Genomic DNA, 22,083 nt, shown 5'->3' on the forward strand with positions numbered 1-22,083 from the left:
TAGGAATTACGGAGTGCTTGGCAGCCAAGTGCATGTAAGTTTTGGACTGTAGGTTAATTTTTTTTCTCATTTTCGCTAACTAGGTAAAAAAATCATTTTTTTTATTTTTTTATTTTGTTCAGGATAAAACAGGAATTATGAAGAAAAAAAAAGGATGTGAAGTACTGTTTTTTTTTTTTGTCAACGATGTGAAGTATTGTTTGCAGGTGGGGCCGTGGAGGTATGCATAGAATTTCTCCTTTAATTTTGGGCATAAATTCAATTTAGACACATAACTATATATGCTATTTCAACGGGGTCCACGAACTTTCGAATATTTCAAATATACACCTGATTTATTATGTAAATTGAAAAATGAAATTTCGTCCATCAATTTATTGAGAGATCAGTTAAATGTCAATTTGGCTTTTGCTAACGGGGATTAATTGGCGATGTGGCACCAACTCAGCATACACTTCTCGCTAAATGAGCAACACATGTCCACTTGACACAGGCCCACACACCCATCACCTCTTTCCCGCTCGTCAAACGCTCTTCTGACCATTTAGTCTCCAAAAAATATCTCGTTTCCCCCAAATTCGAATATAAATCTCTCACTTGTGTTCAACGAGCGCGAAAGAGATGATGACTTTGTGGACCCGTGTCAGGGGTTAGGTGGACCTGTGTTGCTCATTTGGCGGGAAATGAGCGACACGGGTCCACCTAACCCCTAGCACAGGCCTACAAACTCTCACTCTCTCTATTATTATTAAATTATGGGCCCTTGTCACTCATTTGGCGAGAAATGTTTGCTGAAATAGCGTCACGTCGTCAAGTAATCCCGATCAGCAAAAGCCAAGCTGTCATTTATCTGATCTCTCAACGAATCAATGAACAGAAATTCATTTTTCAATTTAGATAATAGATCGGGTGTGTATTTGAAATATTTTAAAGTTCATGGACTCCATTGAAATAACTTATATAGTTATGTGTCTAAATTGAATTTATGCCTTAATTTTGTGTGTCTCCCCAAAAACAAAAACGACGCCGTTGTTATTTGTTTATACGTAGGCCCAAATGGCGGGAACCAACGGCTTACATTCCGAGTTTCAGAGACGGAGCTTCTTCAACCTTGGCCTGCACGAACCATCAGATTCTACAAAGAAACGAAAAGTGTAAGAAATAATAAAGGAAAAGCTTAAGAAAGAGAAAATGAGCGATGAAAACCCACTTCTACAAAGAAACTATAACGATCATAACGGAAACCGCCACTGAGCAAATCCTCAAACTGAATCAACGGCTCGCAAAGCTCACTCGCTCTCACCGTTACTCAGAGACCCTCCAACTATTCACCCAAATCCACTCCTCTCAATCCATAAGACCAGACCACTACACGCTCTCCGCGGCCGTCACCGCCTGCGCGAACAGCCGCGACGTCATTTTCGGAGCACAACTCCACGCCCACGCCATCCGGGCCGGCCTCAAAGCCTACCCTCATGTAGCCAATACGCTTCTCTCGCTCTATGCGAAAGCCGAGGATTTGAGTTCTGTGAAATGGGTTTTCGACGAAATTGAAAACCCAGATGTTTATTCGTGGACGACGCTGTTGTCGGCGTGTACGAAACTGGGGCATGTGGACTACGCCTATAAGGTGTTTGATGAGATGCCCCAACGGCGTAATGTGGCAATTTGGAATGCGTTGATTACTGGGTGCGCGGAGAACGGGCGTGAGGAAGTTGCAATTGGGTTGTTTTATGAAATGCATAGGGTGGGTGTGATGCATGACAATTATAGTTTTGCTAGTGTTTTGAGTTTGTGTTCTTTGGAGGTTTTGGGTTTTGGGAGGCAGGTGCATTCGTTGGTAATTAAAACTGGATTTTTGGGTAGAGCTTCTGTTGTCAATGCTCTGCTTACTATGTATTTTAACTGCAGAAGTGTTTCAGAGGCATTTGAGGTATTTGAAGAAGCAGAAGACGTGGTATATGATCAGATTACTTTTAATGTTATGATAGATGGTTTGGTGAGTGTGGGAAGAGATGAAGAGGCTTTGACAATGTTCAAAGCGATGCACGAGGCATGTCTTAGGCCTACTGAGCTGACTTTTGTAAGTGTCATGAGCTCATGTTCAGCTGCAAGAGTTGCCAACCATGTACATGCCCAAGCTATTAAGTTGGGTTTTGAAGCTTTTACTTCTGTGAGCAATGCAGCAATAACCATGTATTCTGGCTGTGGGGATTTGCATGCGGCTTACCTGGTTTTTCAGATATTGGAAGAGAAGGATCTTATATCATGGAACACCATGATCTCGACTTATGCTCAAGGGAATAACAGTGAATTAGCCATCTCGGTCTACCTACAAATGCAGAGGGCAGGGATCAAACCAGATGAGTTTACTTTTGGAAGTTTGTTAGCGAGCTCTGAGTTCATCGAAATTGTGGAAATGTTTCAAGCCCTTGCACATAAAAATGGGATTATCCTTAAAATCCAAGTTTCAAATGCATTGGTTTCTGCATATGCTAAGCAGGGAAAGATGAATCTGGCCTATCAAATATTCCAAGATACCAATTACAAAACTTTGATCTCCTGGAATGCTATTATTTCTGGATTCCTGTTAAATGGATTGGTTAAAGAAGGATTGGAGCAATTTTCTAAGTTGCTTGTGTCAGAACTCATGCCAGATGAGTATACCTTAAGTAGTATTTTGAGCATTTGTGCAAGCATATCAGACTTGAGACATGGAAAACAAGTTCATGGCTACATTCTCAAATTTGGGTTTTCTCCACAGATATGCTTAGGTAATGCCCTCATTACGATGTATGCTAAATGTGGTGTTTTAGATTGGTCAGTAAGAGTGTTCATTGCAATGACCGAAAAGGATACAGTCTCCTGGAATGCCCTCATATCAGCTTATGCACAGCATGGGCAAGGAAAGGTAGCTGTGCACTGTTTTGATGCAATGCAAGACTTGTCTGTGGTCAAACCAGATCGCGCTACTTTCACTGCAGTCCTTTCCGCATGCAGCCATGCTGGTTTAGTTGTTGATGCTACACGAATTTTCAATTCCATGATTAGTAATTACGGCTTTATGCCTGAAGTAGATCATATTTCTTGTATTGTTGACCTTCTGGGTCGTGGTGGGTATCTTGATGAGGCAGAAACAGTAATAAACAGCAAGCATATAAAAGCACATCCAAATATTTGGTGGACGCTAATCAGTTCTTGTGCGGCACACGGTAATTTAAGGCTGGGAAGAATGGTTGCTGGATATCTCCTTGAAACTGAACAAAATAATCCAACAGTTTATGTGCTTTTAGCAAGTATTTATGCAGCTGCTGGTCAATGGGAAGAGGCAGCTTATGTGAGAGAATTGATGGATAGGACTGGGGTGTCAAAGATACCTGGATGTAGTTGGATTAAGTCATAAAGAAATGTAGGGACTGAATACTTTTTATAACTGGACATGGAAGTTAAGAAAAGGATCATAATATTTGTGAGACTAACCACACTGACCTTTAATGTGCATGGTGAAGTGGAAAGCAAGTCTTGTCGTTCCATGTTACAGTCTTACAGAACTAATCATATTTTCTTCAACCGAATCAAGATGTAGCAGTAAACATGTAAGTTGAACCGACTCCTCTGCAGTCGTCACTTAATTGGCAAGGTATCTAGGCTCTTAATGTGCATCTAGCTTTAGTCCAAAATATGATTTTTCTTCAGCATCTCACCATGGTAATGTTAATTTTGTCTTAGCTTCACCATCTTTATCTTAATTCTATTATATTGGGATTACAGTTTGGATGCACATCAGCGTCCTGTTGAAGTGCTACAAATATTGCACATTATAATGTCCTCTTACATGCACTTTTTTTTTTTTTGGTGGTATAGGCTACCATGGGTTCAGTATGATTATATCAACAATGCTAGCATCATTCGACTCCCAGAACCATTTGTTTCTTATCCCAGCAGCATGTCTCAACTGCATGACCCTCATTTCTGTCTGTAGGAAAATCACCATCATTATGGTTTGCATAAAGATTGATGGCTGTAACTTGTACGGTTAAGCTGAGGATTGCAGAAAATCACCATCTAAATCTTTTCTTGTTCTCCATGGGTCAAAGATGTTCTCCTTTGGTATACAAACAAATACACCCATAAAACATGCAAATTAAGGTAACGAATAGGTAGTTTTCAAGACAATTATCTAACATTACATATATTACTTTATACTTTTATTTATGCCATGTTTTGTATAAGAGGTACATATTTGAGTTCTACATCAATGGTTGTTCATACATAGTGAGAACGGTCCTGGCCGATATAAATAATTGTACATTAAATTTAGAGAAAATATAAATGGGATTTCCTCTTTATCTAATATCATTGACATGAAAGTTGCAGGTAGCAGCTGCTTTGTCTTGACTCTTGACAGCAACAAATCTGAAGCTTACCTCAGCTCTCTCAAATCATTCTCGGCACCTCACTTGGTAGGAGGACCTCTATGATAAGCTGGAATAGTTGCAGGAAAGAACATCTGTCTCACTCCTTCTGCCTTGATGATGGGAAATATTATACCTGATGCACTCTGGAACAAAGAAAAGCCTCTTCAGTAAGACTTGGAGAAATTGATTTGATTCATGTTTACTGGACGCTAATCAAATATTTGGTGGACGCTAATCAGTTCTTGTGCGGCACACGGTAATTTAAGGCTGGGAAGAATGGTTGCTGGATATCTCCTTGAAACTGAACAAAATAATCCAACAGTTTATGTGCTTTTAGCAAGTATTTATGCAGCTGCTGGTCAATGGGAAGAGGCAGCTTATGTGAGAGAATTGATGGATAGGACTGGGGTGTCAAAGATACCTGGATGTAGTTGGATTAAGTCATAAAGAAATGTAGGGACTGAATACTTTTTATAACTGGACATGGAAGTTAAGAAAAGGATCATAATATTTGTGAGACTAACCACACTGACCTTTAATGTGCATGGTGAAGTGGAAAGCAAGTCTTGTCGTTCCATGTTACAGTCTTACAGAACTAATCATATTTTCTTCAACCGAATCAAGATGTAGCAGTAAACATGTAAGTTGAACCGACTCCTCTGCAGTCGTCACTTAATTGGCAAGGTATCTAGGCTCTTAATGTGCATCTAGCTTTAGTCCAAAATATGATTTTTCTTCAGCATCTCACCATGGTAATGTTAATTTTGTCTTAGCTTCACCATCTTTATCTTAATTCTATTATATTGGGATTACAGTTTGGATGCACATCAGCGTCCTGTTGAAGTGCTACAAATATTGCACATTATAATGTCCTCTTACATGCACTTTTTTTTTTTTTGGTGGTATAGACTACCATGGGTTCAGTATGATTATATCAACAATGCTAGCATCATTCGACTCCCAGAACCATTTGTTTCTTATCCCAGCAGCATGTCTCAACTGCATGACCCTCATTTCTGTCTGTAGGAAAATCACCATCATTATGGTTTGCATAAAGATTGATGGCTGTAACTTGTACGGTTAAGCTGAGGATTGCAGAAAATCACCATCTAAATCTTTTCTTGTTCTCCATGGGTCAAAGATGTTCTCCTTTGGTATACAAACAAATACACCCATAAAACATGCAAATTAAGGTAACGAATAGGTAGTTTTCAAGACAATTATCTAACATTACATATATTACTTTATACTTTTATTTATGCCATGTTTTGTATAAGAGGTACATATTTGAGTTCTACATCAATGGTTGTTCATACATAGTGAGAACGGTCCTGGCCGATATAAATAATTGTACATTAAATTTAGAGAAAATATAAATGGGATTTCCTCTTTATCTAATATCATTGACATGAAAGTTGCAGGTAGCAGCTGCTTTGTCTTGACTCTTGACAGCAACAAATCTGAAGCTTACCTCAGCTCTCTCAAATCATTCTCGGCACCTCACTTGGTAGGAGGACCTCTATGATAAGCTGGAATAGTTGCAGGAAAGAACATCTGTCTCACTCCTTCTGCCTTGATGATGGGAAATATTATACCTGATGCACTCTGGAACAAAGAAAAGCCTCTTCAGTAAGACTTGGAGAAATTGATTTGATTCATGTTTACTGTTTATTATAGGGCCATATGCTCTGCACAGTTGGAAAATAAGATATCTACTTTTTTGGAAAGTTTATATATAACAAATGCATGGTGCTTGCAGAAGAAGATAACGAAGTGAAGCTAATGAATCACTATTGTATTTGGTATGTTCAGAAAGAAAGTCCTATATAAAACATCCTACAGAGACAAAAATTGAAGGAAAAAAAAAAAAAGAGAGAGAGAGAGTAACATGCCAGAAATGGCTGGTGATGTTAGTGAGATCAAGGAAATTTAAAAGCAGGCTACTGTCTCATGAATGGTAGGGTTTAAAACAGTAAGCTTTACTTCATAGAAATTAACAAAGAAAAATATAAAAAGGATAGAAACGCTAAGAAAATGACTAGACATACTATGACCATCAAGGAAGATTAAGGAGAAAAGAAAAAACACCCACCGAAATTAATCTAGCTCCAATCCACATGCGTTTTGGTGAAGGGAATGGAAGTAGCAGATGGCCAACACCATATACCGCCACAGCAAAAAAATGAAGAACTAAACTCAGCGGGCGAGGATTTAAACCAGAGAGCAAAGCAACTGGTCCGGTTGAAAAGACACCTCCAAGGCTTAGATAGTCAAAACATGCTTGGCGCATCTCCTTCCTTGCTTGATCAGGGGAGGCAGAGAACACCTTGTATAGGGCGCCTGCCAAAGTATTTATTGTAGATGCAACCGGCTGCAAAAACAACATCAAATCAGTTGAAGAATATGTAAAGTGAAAAATAGCATCTTTAATACAAACAATGCCTCCTTGAACATTAATCAATTGTTTCACTTTTTTTTTTCTCTCCCAAGTATGTATGAATTTGATTGGAGGATGAGATCCTTATGCTCACTGTTACTCATACAGAAATTTAAAAGAAAATACATATTTCACTCAAGATTAGTACTATTTTTGTCATATTGTGTACCATCACTACTATTTTTGGGGGTTTTTTTTTTCCCTACAGAGATATAGCCTTTATCCAGTCATTATTTCTGTATCTTTCTCAAACCAAATAAATTTGCACCTTAAATGTTGTCTACACCGTATATATTTCTTGTTGATCCTTTTTAATTTACACATGAACGATATAAATACTTGTACTGAATATTTTTTTTGAGCCACATTCAAGCCTAAGTGAACCTGTCTCATTGCCAGTTATACCACAAATTTAATAAACAGATGCCCACATAGCAACACAGCTTACCTTGCGCAAGGTGTAAAAGGATTCTAGGTATTTGCACAATGAAGGTGCATCATTTAGGTCACGCAAGGGGTTAAGAAGATCCCTGAGTACAACAATATCAGAAAGAGCCACAGTCATTCCTCCACCTGTTAAAGGATGGCGCATATTGAAAGCATCACCCATTAAAAGAGCTCCAGGAGTAGGTTGTGGATTTGCTGGCATGCTTCTATTTGGCATAGTTCTAATATTTCCTTTATCAACTGCTGATATGAATGCATCATGAAGTTCAGGTGGAACCTGAAACAGACATTTTCTTGATTAATTCAAGATAGAAGTAAGAAGCAGGCTCATGCCAAAATGGAACAAAGAAATTAAGTGCAAGGCAGATAAGAGATGTTATTGTTGAAACCAAAGTTTCAAAATGAGCCAAGACCGTCAACAAAATACGACCAAGCAACAGGTTTCAATATTTTGAACTTAAAAACTGCAATTTCAAAAATGGCAGGTACCTGTGGAGCCACAACATTCTTCAAATACTTGGCCATTTCACCATTAGCAATGGGAGGTACTCTTTGGCCGGGTACATCAACCAAACAGCGGACCTCTGTACTACTGATTGGATAAAACAGGATTGGAGAAGGATCCCCTAAAATAACATGTCCATGATTTTCAAATGGGAGTTGGCAATTTTCCAAGATTAATCCCACAAAACAAGAGGGCACTTCTACCTGTTAAGAAGTAGATTGTACTAAATGTCAATGTAATGTTTGGAGCAAAATTGACAGTACCAATTTAAGGCAATTAGATGTAGTTCAAAGAGAAACCTCATGATGCTAGGAAATGAAAAACAAATGAGCCACAGTTATACCATAAGCTTTTTGCAAGTGTATCTAATCAGACCAAGCAGTAGTGTTATTCGTATTAGAGAGTGTAAAAAGGCAACTTCACCTGAGGCTTGCAAAGAGAGCGGCGCAGATTTGAGAAGCAACCATCACAAACAATTGTAAGAGGAGCATAAGCTTGAAGTTCTTGGCCATCCTTAGTTTTGTACTGGACCCCCTTAATTGTCCCATTTTCTTCAAGCAAGGATGTTACCGTACCTTGCTCCAGCTTTACGCTGAAAAGAAACATTGAACAAAGAAGGATACAAGGGGATCAAGAACTTTTGAGCGAAAAGCAACACCTAAGAAGGATTGTTGTGTTATTAACATGGAACCTTCGTTGAAAAAATGCAGACAAAACATAAAACAGCGCATAATGGATTCAAGCAGAAGAAAATAAGCAATCATTTAAATGAGGAGGCAAGAAAAATACTTGGGAAGAGTAGCAGCTTTTTCTCTCATCCTCTGTATGAATCGTCCATTGTGGAAACTTCTCCCCGCCACATCTGAGTGGAACTTTTCCAAGGGATAGGTCAGCCTGGCGTTCTTCCCGTCCTTAAAAAGAGCATATCCAAGCACTCTCTGAGCGTCAATTTCCTCCACACAATCTGAAGTCAATGCTCGTATATGTTATTGTTAGATTTCACAACCGAAACCAATACTAAGAGAAGCAGAATATTCAACACTCAAACCCTATTAATTATTGACAACAGACAGGCTTTGTTGACAAAAAACTCTTGCTAGGCCCTTGGCATTTCTATTTAGTATAAGAACTAGAGAACAAAACTCCAAAAATACTAGCTTTCATTACCTTCAAGGCCTAATTCAATCAATTTCAAGTACCCCCCTGGCTGGAGAAGTTCGCCAACAATTCGATCTGGCTCTGTCAAGTCTCTTTCAATCACACAAACTTGTCTTCCCTCCTGGAATTAGCAGCAGATAAAGTAAGATATCTGAACAAACAATACTGAATAAACTCGTCTTCCCTCCTGTAAATCATACAGAATGCTTTGAACAAACAATACTGAACTAGAGAGAACTGTTCATAGTCGAACATGTTATGTTATCAAATTGTCGGGCTAAACCATTGATTAAATAAGTTGTTGATTGAAAGGTCTTTGTTTGAATGTGTGGAATGTGGATTAACAGTCTGAAAATAGAACAGGTATCTGGCACGAGAAGATCACCTAAACTAGAACTCCCAAATGTTAGTAAGCCATTGATTTTATTCTAACTTTCCAAACACATCCACCAATTTAGAAAGAAAATAAAAAACATTGACATCCTCAACCCCATTTATAATGCTCAAGTAAGCCTATAATAATAATACTGGGCATGCCAAATTCGTGACCTTCAATCAGTTATACACAACACAAAACTAGAAAGAAAACACAACAAAATAAGTAACCGTTGCTTGTAAAACAAAAGCAAAAAACAAAAGGTGACCAAAAAAGAAAAAGTTTTCTGAACCCAACACAGCACGCAACAAAAGCTTTCTTCAAGAACCATACAAAGCCAATTATTACCGAAATTCAAAAAAGGAAATAAAGAAATGAACTTTTTTTGTTTTTACCTTGCCGAGGGTGTGGGCGAGAGCAGCGCCAGCAACACCGGCGCCGACAATGATGACTTCGGTGCCGGAGCCGGAGAGCGGCCGGAATTGTCCGTGATCGGCGGAGGTCTTGATACAATGTTGTGGAACGTTGTTGTTGGTCCTGTTCTTGTCTTTGGAGAAATTACGGCGACGGAGAACTGAGAGAGCGACGAAGGCCAGGAGAGAGGCGAAGAAGGTCCAGACGACGTAGGGATCGACCGCCGCAACTCCCATTGCCACCATCTTGGAGCGAATCGAGGAATAAGAAAAAGACCCAGATGAAGAAGAAGACGAAATGCAGGCGTAACTGGTAGTGCTACTGGTTTTGGTTGATGTGGTAGTGGGTGTACGGAAGCTGAGAGAGATTGAAGGAAGGTGAAGCTGGGTTGGAGGTGAAAGGTGACGAAGGTGTGGAAAATGGGTGAGGATGAGGGGCTTTTGTAGGAGCATTTATAGCATTGGATTAATGGTCTGGTCTGGTGGTGACTGGTGTTGTCGTTTGGGTAATTACCAGAGTTATGGTCTGTAATCTGTAATTATATAGCAACAGCTGCGCAAGTGTCCCAGTAGGACAGTTATCTTTGTGCATCTTAGACTTGTATCTTACCTCCCATACAACAAACATGGTGTTTGGTTTTGGTTTTCGGAACTTTGAGAAATCAATTTCTTTCCATTTTTTCGGAAGTTAAGGAATCTTAAATTTTTTTGTCTGTGTTTGTTAATCATGAGAAAGTAAATTAGTAATTACTTTTTTATTTTTATTCATACATTTGGTTTGTCAAAAAATTGAAAATAAAAAGTGTTAAGTTTTTCAATTATACCATAGTTTATTATTTATCTAAAAAATGAAAATATGTGAAATAATAACATATGACATTTTGAAATAATAGCAAAGTTAATTTTGTAAAAAAAAAACAATAAATATTTTTTTAAGAGGGAGGAAACAAAACTCAAACTGGAGCAAAGATTTTATTTTTTCCCAATAAAGGCATCAAATTCTCTTAGTCTAGGAATTGATTTCTCTTTCTTATACTTACTAAGAATGAAATTGATTTCTCATTTTCAAACTTCTTAAACTAAATCAACTCAAAATGTACCAAATGTCTAGTTAGTTAATTCACACAACATGTCTTTGAAACTAGTTTTAAACCTAGAAAGTACCATGTGTTAGGTGATAAAAAAATTTAATAACATTTTATAGATGTTATGTTTTCTGTTAACTTATAGACTACGAAATTGGGTGATAATTTTCAACACAATTAAAACACGATACCATTCGAATGTAATTCAAAACTAACATGCTAAGGTTGATCGGTATTTGACACAAATCTAAAATGACATAAGACACTATTTCCATCCTAGCCATATAAGTACATGCACATAACATTATATCCATTATACACATTCTTAGAAGGCCTCTGCACAATAAAATATGATAAGCATAAATTTACAGAATTTGGTAAATTTGCCATCAAATTGTAGCCACAAGAAAATTATGACAACCACATGTGCCGTCACCTGAAAGTCGAAAACAAATCTTAATGAGGAAAAAAACAAATAATTGTGTATGTTGTGTGTGTGTTTGGACTTTGGACATAAGAAATTAAGAGATTGATGTGAAGGGGAAAAAAACAATAAAGAATAATTAGTATCCAAAACGGTTGCCTCATTGATGGGATTGGGGGGGGGGGGGGGGTACGTGGATCTTCTTGTATCCCACAATTGCAGCAGGTGAGGTGAGAGGTTGTAAATGCATATATGTCTACCAAACCCTCTGCCACCACTCATGCCCCATGCATTTTTCAATTTATGGACCATTCCCACCTTGCTTGCGTGGAGAATTGGAGATAGATTACACAATTTAGTGTCTTTGAAAACGCCTGTGAACAAAATAAAGGGAGTGTTTTTGAAAGACTTAAAAAAGTTTTTAAATAGTTAAAAGTAGGGGTGAGAATGTGTCTGTTTTATCAGTTATATTGATCAGCTGATAATTTTACAAACAACTAATCTATCAAGTCGGACCGATAATACCAACTGATTCATCAAAATTGGTTTTGAAATTGATCAAATGTTGGTCTAATAATTTTAACTAACCCACCTATATCGCCCTTATCGGCAACTGACTCGCAACCAACCCACAATGAGTGAGTCGGTTGTTGGTCGTCAGAAATGGCCTTATCGACCTTGTTGGGTTTGTTATTTGGCCGATATGCAATCGACCCAATCCATTCTCACCCCAAGTTAAAAGTGTTTTTATTCGTTTTTGGTAAAAAAAAATTATAAGTGATTTTAGATTATAAAAACACTTGAAAGCGCTTTCAAGTACATTTAACAAAAACACTTCCAATAAAAATGCTACCGAACAAAAAGCATTTTCTGTAGAAGCACTCCTAAACATGCCTAAAAACACATTGTCAAAAATTTTATAAGTATGTATGGGATGAAAATGTGAGTCAAAATGAACTCTCTACTGACCTGTAAAAGGTTTAAATTACATTAAAATTTTATAGAGGCCATCTAAATTCAAAATAATATTATGACAATTATTGGGCTATCTTTAAAGGCTGGTCCCAAGTTTGAATTGGAACCAGCCCTTGAACATGTCAGGAAAGGACGAACAAGGCATCTCACACTTCAGTTTGTAAATGCTTGAAAATTAAAATACACAAAAAGAAAAACGAAAGAGAACTCTTTTTTTTTGGTCAACAAATCAAAACAAAACATGAAAAACTGAAAATGAGTATCGTACAACTTCGAAATAGATTTTGTCCGTGTGTGGTGAGCAGTTGACAGAAGGTCATGTTATGATCATTTTTCTGCCTCTTTGTCATTGTTTTGTTCCAAAGATTTTGGCCTTAAATAACAATTACATTTACACAAGTTCACAGGAGATGGGCAGCTGAATAATGGAGCTGTTTTAAAGAAACATATATTATCACTATAATTTGATAGTTGATACAAAACTGTCCTGTTGATACAGTACATATGGATGTAATAAATAGATAAATTAGGTCTTTTTCCTTTTTTGTCTATGGTTGTCATTTGCCATCTTTTCCTTCTACCTTGGTCTTGTTTCCACGAACTTTCTTAGGTCCCTGGCATCAGATTATTAATTAAAAGATCCATTAGCAAGCTCTAGCAAGCTTAACAGTCTTGCTGGCTTCTTTAGTTTTTGCATCCAATAGATAATCAGGCACATCACGCAGGTGAGGAGCAGGGGGCTTCTTGCTCAGAATATTGTCATGTTTCAACAGATCGATCTGCTCAAAAATAATAGATCAATAATGTTCAAATCTTGTAAACCCAAAAGCAAAGAATCAAATGTAGAAAACCACATACGTATATATGCACAAACGTTGTAGTGCACATATTAATCGTGCAACAAACTCACAAGAGAGATAGAAGCACCAGTACTATATATACGCTCTTCCAGTACGTCCAATACGATGAACATATATATCCTTCAGCACCTTGAGGCATATCAAAATTTATAACTTGCAAAAGGAATAAAAGCGAAGATAATGTTAATGGGATACTAGCTGAGCATGGTATTTCACAAGGTATTCTTTAAGAGACAAGAAACAGAGAAATACTTTAATAATACGAAAGCAATCAAATTTACATTAAATTAAGTTGACCAAGCAGGCCACCAAAAACAACCAAATAAAATACCAGCAACTCTGTTTGCAGTTGATGCTATGCAATGAAATTCTAAAACAAGGGAGATATCTATTTCTGTAAAAAAGAAAAAGTTTGCTGCACGGATGAAGAAATATCTGTGTACCTTTTCCAAATATAGTTTTAATCTGAATCCCATGTTAATTGTATTGTATTGTATTAATCTGAAAGAAGAAAAAGGGCAACCGATTTTTTTCATAGAAAAAAAAACAACTGATTAATTGTGGCTAACAGAAAGGTTCCCTTCAAAGTCATGTTGAATGTGTTATAAATAGTACAACAGTTTTGGCAAAGATGTCGAAACAACCCATTTGGCTGTTATTCCATTTCCTATTAAGGGCATAACAATTCTTACCCAAAACTGCTGAACATTTTTTGGGATAACATCGTCCTTGATATCTCCGACTTCGGGCAAAGTCAAAATGTAGGAATTATGTAGAATCAGCTTCTTCAGTTTCTCAACATCATCACTGCCAAGTATCATAAGATACTAGGTGTCAATAAGAGCTAATTATAAAGTAAACCCCTAAAGTGAAACAATGAAAACAGCCACCCTTGAGCCATCAAGAGATATATATATTATGGCACAAAATACATCACCCTTGACATCATAGCTCCGAATTAGCAACAAAAATAGTGCATATATTATGTGAATAAAAAACCTTACGGTGGCAGACATAAGAAGACATTGAGAACGTTTAGGAATGTGAGGTTTAAATGCCTTTATATCTGCCTCATATCCATATGACAACAGAAGATTTGCCTGAAACAAAATATAGTTCAATAATCTCTCAATAGGATGATACTAAGTAATCATTCTTCAAAACTTGACTATGGAAAAAAATGAATATCATAATAGAGTATATTGCCTAAAAACCATAAATTAGTCGTGAAATTATAAACTCAAAGCACGTATGATTTACAGAACCACATAATACAACAGAAGATCTGACTGAAACAAAATATAGTTCAATGATCTTCCAACGGAATAATACAATATAGTCGTGGGATAATACAAGATTATAGTACAATAATATCTGACTGAAACAAAATATGGTACAAGATTATAGTTCAATAATACAAAATAATACAATATAATCATTCAAGTATTTTAATGATTTCTCAACGGGATAATACTATGTAATCATTCTTCAAAACCTAACAATGAGAAAAAGTGAATATCATAGTTTCAGCCATTTGAGTCTATAGCCTTCGAGCTTCGACGAAGTTAGGGTTTAGGGTTTTGTGTTTTTAATTTTAATTTTTTTTAATTTTTTTTTTTTTGTAGATATTGAGAGTTGGGACTGGGAGGATGACATGAATGGGCCAACACATATTCTTTTTATAAGTGGTTCCCAAAGTAAAGGATTCGGAACTTTCAAGTGTTAGGCCCATTTTAGGGGTTGGGTTTTACATGGATATAATATATATTGGGTCTTGCTCAATACACCATAGCATATTCTCAAAAAGTTATTTTATTAATTTTTTTTTGTCAAAAAAGTAGTGCATTAAAAGAGCACAAAAGGTCAGAAAATACAAAACTAAAGCCCAAAGCCCATAACAAAACAAATAATGAAACAACTACAAAAAGCCCAAAAAGATAGGCTCATTCAAGCAAAAGTCCTAACCCTAGGAAAAACGGGTGGTTTAGGAGAACCACGCCGCCATAGATCGGAAGAAAAAAAGCACCGTAAGGTGGAAGGGAGCAGAGAACCCCACAAAAAATCCTTAAGATCTTCTCCCATCAGCACCAAGTAGAAACCACAGCCACCAAAAGGCAAAGAGAAGCCAAGGAATATGGAGGTGTGAACACCCATGCTGAAGCACACATCTTCCAATGATATAGTTACAGATTCATTTTTGCAACTACCAAAATCCAACCATGATCCTCGAAGATCAAAGAGTAGTCTCGAATTTGACGAAGATAACGAGCCGGGAGGCGGGGACTATCGGAAGCAACGACCACCCGATGCTTGGCGATGAGAAATTGAGAAAGAGAACAAAGGGAGGAGAGACCTCCATATCTGAGCATGAAGATCAAGCAAAATCACCACAGAGGGTGAAGAAATCACAACAAATAGGTGAAACAACTCTCAAAAAAAGAGAAATGAGAACTTGGGAGTGAGATGGGAGGGAGGTAAGAGAGAGATGGGTGGAGACGAGAGAGAGAGAGAGTGGGCGGCTAACTCTCAAATTTACATATCTCTAAACACTAGCACTCTCAAAAAAATTATTTTAAAAACATACAAACTAGAAAAGAAAGACCAAATCAACTATGGCTAGGGGTGCAAGTTGGGCAGATTGGGAGGTCAACCCAAGCTCAAGTCTTAAGTAAGTTCTTGAAAAATATGTGCAAACTCTACATGTTTTATTTAGGCTATAAAATAGTGAATGTCACGTATTGCTTGAGGAACAAGTGACAGATAACATATTCAAGGGGTTTGGATTTACTTTATTGAAATATTAATTTTACAATCGTGTTAAATTTAACAAATGTTAAGAACCTTATATGAGTCGGACTCTTCCATGTAATATTAGCATGTTGCAACAACCAAAAATACATTTTCTTGTAAAAAAGTGAGGATGAAATTATATGTATACTTAAATAATTTGGACTTGAATCCTAACATATGCAAAAACATATGAATCCAGTGGATACAAAATATTTGCACATGTTAAGGGTTTACCATAAAACTTCATATCCGATGAGAAAGTAAATCGTAAGGTTTCATGGTTATGGAAAAAAAAAAAAAAAAAAAAAGTGTTTTATGTAATCTGTATGTGTAATTCAAGGATTTGTATATAATTTGATATAATATTTTATATTATACTTTGGACCATCCATTTAGTAAAGTTTCTTCTACAATGAAAACAATGAAGGCAAGAACACATCCCTTGTGAGTTGTGAGGGCCGGCTGATCAGCCGCTGAGTCACACACAGTGACATTGTGACTAAGCAGTCATCATCATTCATCAGTATGGCAATGCATGAAAAAGATCAAAACTTGGCTTCACGACAACAACAAAGAGTTCCAAATCACTCAATTACACCAACATGAATGGGTGGGCCCAAAGGGGCATGCATGGGGCCGAACCCCATGATAAAATGCATGCCATTCTCGGAGGCCCCATTTAATGAGAGGTATGAAAGCTCATTTGACCATCTCTCTACTTTCGGTGTGTGTGTGATTTGAATCACATCATTTTTGGATCACAGCCATTAGATCAGGTATCCACTCTTGACTCTGGTTGATTAGACACAGACAACTCTGGGCCTAGTGTTGATCATGAATATGACATTTACATACATTGCTCATCCTTGGAGACAAAAGTTCATCATGTGTGTCTCGGATCTTTGTCTTAATTATCGCTTCAGCTAGGCATGGTTTATATGTTTTTCTTTTCCCAAATTATTAAACTCAAAGGGTTTAAGATAATTAAATTTCTATGCATCACCGCTCTCTTAGTTTCTGTAATTGGTACCATTTTCTACTTATTAGCTCAATTGCAATGTTAAAAAACCTAGGCAATATCAATTTTTGCACCAAAATTAGGATACATTTGATTTCTTTTATTTTTAATCTGAGTAACGCTTTGATAAAGTGCTTAAAAAATTTCATACCCCACTTAAAAGTACTTCTTAAATATGCGCACTTCTCTAAAATTCTAAAAAGTGTACTTTCATAACCTTAAAAATGTTTTTAATTATAGTGACAAAAACATTACCAAATGTATTCTTAGTCTTTGGAACCAAAACCTTGTTTCCCATATTGAATATTTGATAATTGATGCACAATGTAGGCTACCATGGGTGGTAAAATACTTGTTCTCAAATTCTATAATCTTTGTTGCTTAGCGCTACCACCAAACCCAGGGCCATGAGTGATTGGCAAGAGAAAAGAGCTTTACAAGAATAAAATTTCAGTATTTGCAAGGATCTAGGGGCTTTGCACACATATACATGCAAAGCTTCGAAAAAAAAACAAATCAAAGAGTATTTAAATGTTACTAATTGAAAAGTTAAAACTAAGGAAAACAAAGTTAAATTAAAGAGTGCTGCTATTTGCACACCCTGTTTTTTCTTTTTGCACACCCTTTTAAAAAAAAAAAAATCAAAACTAAAAAAAAAAGACACACTTACCCCTCACCCAACACACCCTAACTCAATTTTTTCTCTTCTGCACACCCCATCAACAGACAAAAAAAAAAAAAAACACACACACCCCCTTCATCTCCCTCACCCAACCACACCCACCGGCCACCCACGCAGCACCCACCTCCTCCCTCCCCTCCACCAAGCCCAGCCCTGTCGCACCCTCCCTCCAGCCCCGACCCAGCCCACCTCCTTCCCATCCATGCACCCAGCCCGACCTCCTCCCTCCCCTCCACCAAGCCCCAGCCCCGTCGCACCCTCCCTCCAGCCCCGACCCAGCCCACCACCTTCCCCTCCACCTTATCAAGCTCAAACAACATTCACGTAATATTTTTTTTTTTGTCTTTTTAATTACAACATCAAGAGATCAGATGAGAAAGTCCAGTTGCAGTGCCGCGTCGTCGGGCATAAGGAGAGGTAATTAATTATGCACTTCTAGGCAACATGTAATTAATTATTTGGGTACCTAATTGCAAGCTTAGTTATCATCATATATATATATATCCAGTACAACTTGGAAATGAATCAAACAGAGTACGTACACCAGGATTTGATTAATACATAGTAAGTCTATATCCAGCATATATGATGTTTTCCATTTCCTTATATGTCTTTTACATGTTAATGGTGTATGGTATATGCATGATGTACGTCTGTCTGTGAGAACTAATGTAGGTGGGAGGGGATGTGATGGGGCCGGGGCTGGGTGGAGGGGAGGGAGGAAGTCGGGCTGGGTGGAGGGGAAGGAGGTGGTCGGGCTGGGGCTTGGTGGAGGGGAGGGAGGAGGTCGGGCTGGGTGCATGGATGGGAATGAGGTGGGCTGGGTCGGGGCTGGAGGGAGGGTGCGACGGGGCTGGGCTTGGTGGAGGGGAGGGAGGAGGTGGGTGCTGCGTTGGTGGCCGGTGGGTGTGGTCAGGTGAGGGAGATGAAGGGGGTGTGTGTGTTTTTTTTTCCGTCTGTTGATGGGGTGTGCAGAAGAGAAAAAATTGATGTTGGGTGAAGGGTAAGTGTGTCTTTTCTTTTGAGTTTTGATTTTATTTTTTATAAAAGGGTGTGCAAAAAGAAAAAACAGGGTGTGCAAATAGCAGCACTCAAATTAAATCCTAAGAGCTCAAAGATCCCAAGCTAGGAGCCTAGACGGCTAGATCCACGTTTACCAAAACAAAAAGAATACCAAAAATTAATGGGGTAGGGACAAAAAGGGTACAGCTAGAGCCTAGAACACATGGCCAAAACCAAACTACAATAATGTGAACCACTATATACATGTTAACTAATCATCAATACAATACCCTGGCCAAAAAAAAAAAAATCATCAATACAATACAAAGTGGGAAAATATATATTGCTAAAAGCTTGACAGAGTACTATCATTAAAATTTCAGTGTAGATAGTGTTATTTGTTTAATTCAACTTCAAATTTGATGGTTTATAAACTTGTACAGTAGCAGAGTGATAATAAACATACAACTCAAACCCCAAGTAGAATAAAGAGCAAGGTTTTGCAGAGTGTTGGGCCAGGCAGAGCAAAACCATCACCTTATTTAAAGCTTTGAGAGGCTCAGAGGTCGACAATTTACATACCATTTGGATTTGCTGGTCTCCTACCAGCTCACAATAGCCAGCAGGCCCAGCACTAAAACTCAGAGCAAATGAAAAAAAGCACATTATATTAAAACTTGTTTAGCTCTCACTGCCAGACAAAATTTGCACAGTGCAGCTCTTGACCCAACAATCCCATTATCCCAATTTCTCAACCTACCCTCCTACCCTCCTACCCCAAATATATATATAGAGAGAGAGAGAGAGAGAGAGAGAGAGAGAGAGAGAGAGAGAGAGATGGAAATTGCAAACAACAACACAGAGAAATGGAAAATGCATTATATCTCAGTTACATACATTACAGCATTGAAGGGGAAAAAGAAAAACAGAGCTCTCTGCACTATTTTGACTGAAGCAAACGTGTTTGAATTGGGTTTATACACTGTTGATTGTTGAGAAAGTTATAGAGAATCAAAAGCAGAAAAAAGAAAAGAGACCGCAAAATGGTTAAGTGGAAAACCAAAGTGCCCAAAAAAGAAAAAGAAAAAGAAAAATTCCCCCAAAGGATGATCAGTAAAAAGACAACAAAAAACCCCAAAGGATGATCAGTAAAACGACAACAAAAAAACCCCAGACCTATAGCAGCCTTCAAACACCACCTGAAGCTCAATAAGAATTCAAAAATACCTGAAATTGTTACCAAGCCCAAGAAGCTCAATTTGGATTAGATTAGCTGATTAGGCTTAGTGCGCTCTCTTTCTCAGTAATCAGGCATGATGTGGTTGATCTTGCCCTCTTCAAGAGCCATCTTGCGCTCTGTAATTTTCAACCATATACACACCCCAGTGAAGCTAAGCACCAAGCTCGCAAACCCACTTCCCAATCCAATCCCAACAATGGCCAGGACCGAAAGCCCTTTGCTCTTGAACGGCGGCAAAGGGTACCCATAGAGCTCCTTGTTCCCTTCAAACGAGCTGGCGTTGAATCTCGGCAAATTGCCGCTCCGGTTCCCTAAAGAAACCGGAATCGGCCCGGAAAGCCGGTTGTTGGAGACGTCGAAAGCCGAAAGCCGGACCAAGAGACCCAGCTGCTGAGGAATTGGGCCGGTGAGCAAGTTGTTGTGCAGGTCAATGACGTTGAGGTAGGCGCACAATGTGAGCTGGGGTGGGATTGGACCCTGTAATCGATTTGATGAGAGGTTGAGGACGGCGAGGTTGACCAAGTACTGAAGGTCAGATGGGATGGGTCCAGAGAGTAAATTTGAGGAGAGGTCGAGGGCTTGGAGGTTGGTGCAGTTGGCGAGGAAGGGGGAGATGGAGCCGCGCAAGGAGAGGTTGGTGAGGGAGAGCTTGTAGATTCGGCCATTGTTGCAGGTGGCTCCTTGAAGGTAGGAGGTGAAGCCGCTACAGGGGTTGGCGAAGTTGGATTTGGTCCAGTTCTGGAGGGACTTGTTGGGGTCTTGGATGGACTGGCTTAGGTGGGTCAGGCAGGCCTCGTCGCTCGGATCTGAGGAGGTGGGTCGGAGGAGAACGGCGCAGGTTAGCAGGCTCAGCAATAGCAGATGAGCACCACAACAAGGACAAAGTCTCCAACCACCACCCATCTAGCAATACCAGATATTTGCTTGTTTGTGACTTTGTGCCTAATCCTATGCCTCTCTCTCTTTCTCCGGTTACTCTTTGTACCCTTTTGGTTTCTTTATCTTGAGTTTTGGAGAAAATGGACAGTCAAGACTCAAGAGAGAGAGAGAGATTGGTACTCAATGGTACCCAATGTGTACTAGGCTATTGTATTATTTTGTTTGTTTTTTTTTATTTTCTATGTAATGAGACTATGAGAGAGAGAGAGAGAGAGAGAGAGAGAGAGAGAGAGAGATGTTGGTGTTATTGAGTACTGTTATATTCTGTTATGGAGGCGCAGATTGGAATTTAGAAAGAAAAAATATATAAAAAAATAGAGAGAGAGGGAGCTGAGGGCTGTTTGAGTGTTTTCAATTCTGTTTTGTGAGAGCGAGAGAGAGAGAGAGAGAGAGAGAGAGAGAGAGAGAGAGTGGGAGGCACTAAAAGTTGAAGTTGGGGCGTGAATGAGTGATGGCTATTGGTGGTGGAAAATTAAGTGTTTGACACGAGGGAGGGACTGGAGGTGGGGGATTGGAGTGGGGGAGGTGACCTGCATGTATAAGGGCGCAGGATAGTGACAATACGCCAGGGGCATTTTGGTCATTTGGAGTTTTTTCAATTCTGGGGAACTAGCGGGTATTGGATTGCTCATCGGTGTCCTTCTCCATCCCCCACATCTTGCAACGCAACAATTGATACGGTCGAGGAAAGAAAACGAGAGATGAATGATGATGAGAGGAGAAACAAACTCAGAAAAAGGCTTGTTCATGTCAAGGACAATAATGGAATTCCCTGTTTTTTATTGTAGAGGTTGTCATTTGTGAACCATCTGATCTACATATTTTGTCATCAATCATTATTCACCCTGCATGTATTCAGCGACGACTGTCCCTCGTCTGCAACACCCATTGCTCTAGTAAAATCAGGTACAAATCCTCCCAATTGATTACAAACTGACAAAAAAAATGGCAAGTAGAATTACTGAAATTTGAATAAGAAAAATCCTATCTAAATAAGCAATTCAAAAGCTTAAAATAAAGGAGTTGTTGTAAATATTGGTATTTATGTGGCTATCTACAATTATATATTTGAGTGTATTTGTAATATTGTAATTGTCAGAATTCTTACTTTAAAAGAGGAAACTTAGGAATGATCTCCAAGTAATTTATGAGTGATCTCCATGTAATCATAGTCATTTTAGAACTTATAAATAGAGGTCTTATACTAATGAAAAAGACACTATGAATTCCTTCTCCTCTCCCTCTTGTTCTCCCATCTTTCTCTCTTATTCTATAACAAGATATTAATTATAAGTAACCATTGATTTTATTACC

The 22,083-nt window shown here is 38.3% G+C and overlaps 3 protein-coding genes across 3 annotated transcripts; 1 reads left to right on the plus strand and 2 right to left on the minus strand.

The window, feature by feature from the left end:
• Positions 1-1,146: 1,146 nt before the first annotated feature.
• On the plus strand, positions 1,147-5,948 carry LOC147284263 (Tetratricopeptide repeat (TPR)-like superfamily protein). Its single transcript, XM_086244647.1, has 3 exons — positions 1,147-3,596; positions 4,378-5,058; positions 5,840-5,948. The coding sequence occupies exon 1, from the start codon at positions 1,199-1,201 to the stop codon at positions 3,401-3,403; it is 2,205 nt and encodes a 734-aa protein (XP_086100773.1). The 5' UTR covers positions 1,147-1,198; the 3' UTR covers positions 3,404-3,596; positions 4,378-5,058; positions 5,840-5,948.
• LOC147284264 (squalene epoxidase 3-like) lies at positions 5,639-10,224 on the minus strand. Its single transcript, XM_086244651.1, has 8 exons — positions 9,737-10,224; positions 8,975-9,086; positions 8,597-8,771; positions 8,231-8,399; positions 7,792-8,010; positions 7,304-7,579; positions 6,511-6,789; positions 5,639-6,023 (listed from the first exon to the last, which is right to left on the minus strand). Exons 1-8 carry the CDS (start codon positions 10,205-10,207, stop codon positions 5,919-5,921), a joined length of 1,806 nt encoding a protein of 601 aa, XP_086100777.1. The 5' UTR covers positions 10,208-10,224; the 3' UTR covers positions 5,639-5,918.
• Positions 10,225-19,508: 9,284 nt separating this feature from the next.
• On the minus strand, positions 19,509-20,948 carry LOC147284265 (receptor-like protein 44). Its single transcript, XM_086244841.1, has one exon. It carries the CDS (start codon positions 20,731-20,733, stop codon positions 19,891-19,893), a length of 843 nt encoding a protein of 280 aa, XP_086100967.1. The 5' UTR covers positions 20,734-20,948; the 3' UTR covers positions 19,509-19,890.
• Positions 20,949-22,083: the final 1,135 nt, after the last annotated feature.

This window comes from Dryas octopetala, chromosome 5 (genome assembly GCF_963921425.1).
Source record: "Dryas octopetala chromosome 5, drDryOcto1.1, whole genome shotgun sequence".
Lineage (NCBI taxonomy): Eukaryota > Viridiplantae > Streptophyta > Magnoliopsida > Rosales > Rosaceae > Dryas > Dryas octopetala.

Bases quoted from the DNA above. Each gene is read 5' to 3' on its own strand.
- LOC147284265 (XM_086244841.1), bottom strand. From the start codon at position 20,733: ATGGGTGGTGGTTGGAGACTTTGTCCTTGTTGTGGTGCTCATCTGCTA.
- LOC147284263 (XM_086244647.1), top strand. From the start codon at position 1,199: ATGAAAACCCACTTCTACAAAGAAACTATAACGATCATAACGGAAACC.
- LOC147284264 (XM_086244651.1), bottom strand. From the start codon at position 10,207: ATGCTCCTACAAAAGCCCCTCATCCTCACCCATTTTCCACACCTTCGT. The intron at 7,580-7,791 runs GTACCTGCCATT...TGTCTGTTTCAG, and splicing joins AGAATGTTGTGGCTCCACAG to GTTCCACCTGAACTTCATGA. The intron at 6,024-6,510 runs GTGGGTGTTTTT...TCTTTGTTCCAG, and splicing joins TTGGAGCTAGATTAATTTCG to AGTGCATCAGGTATAATATT.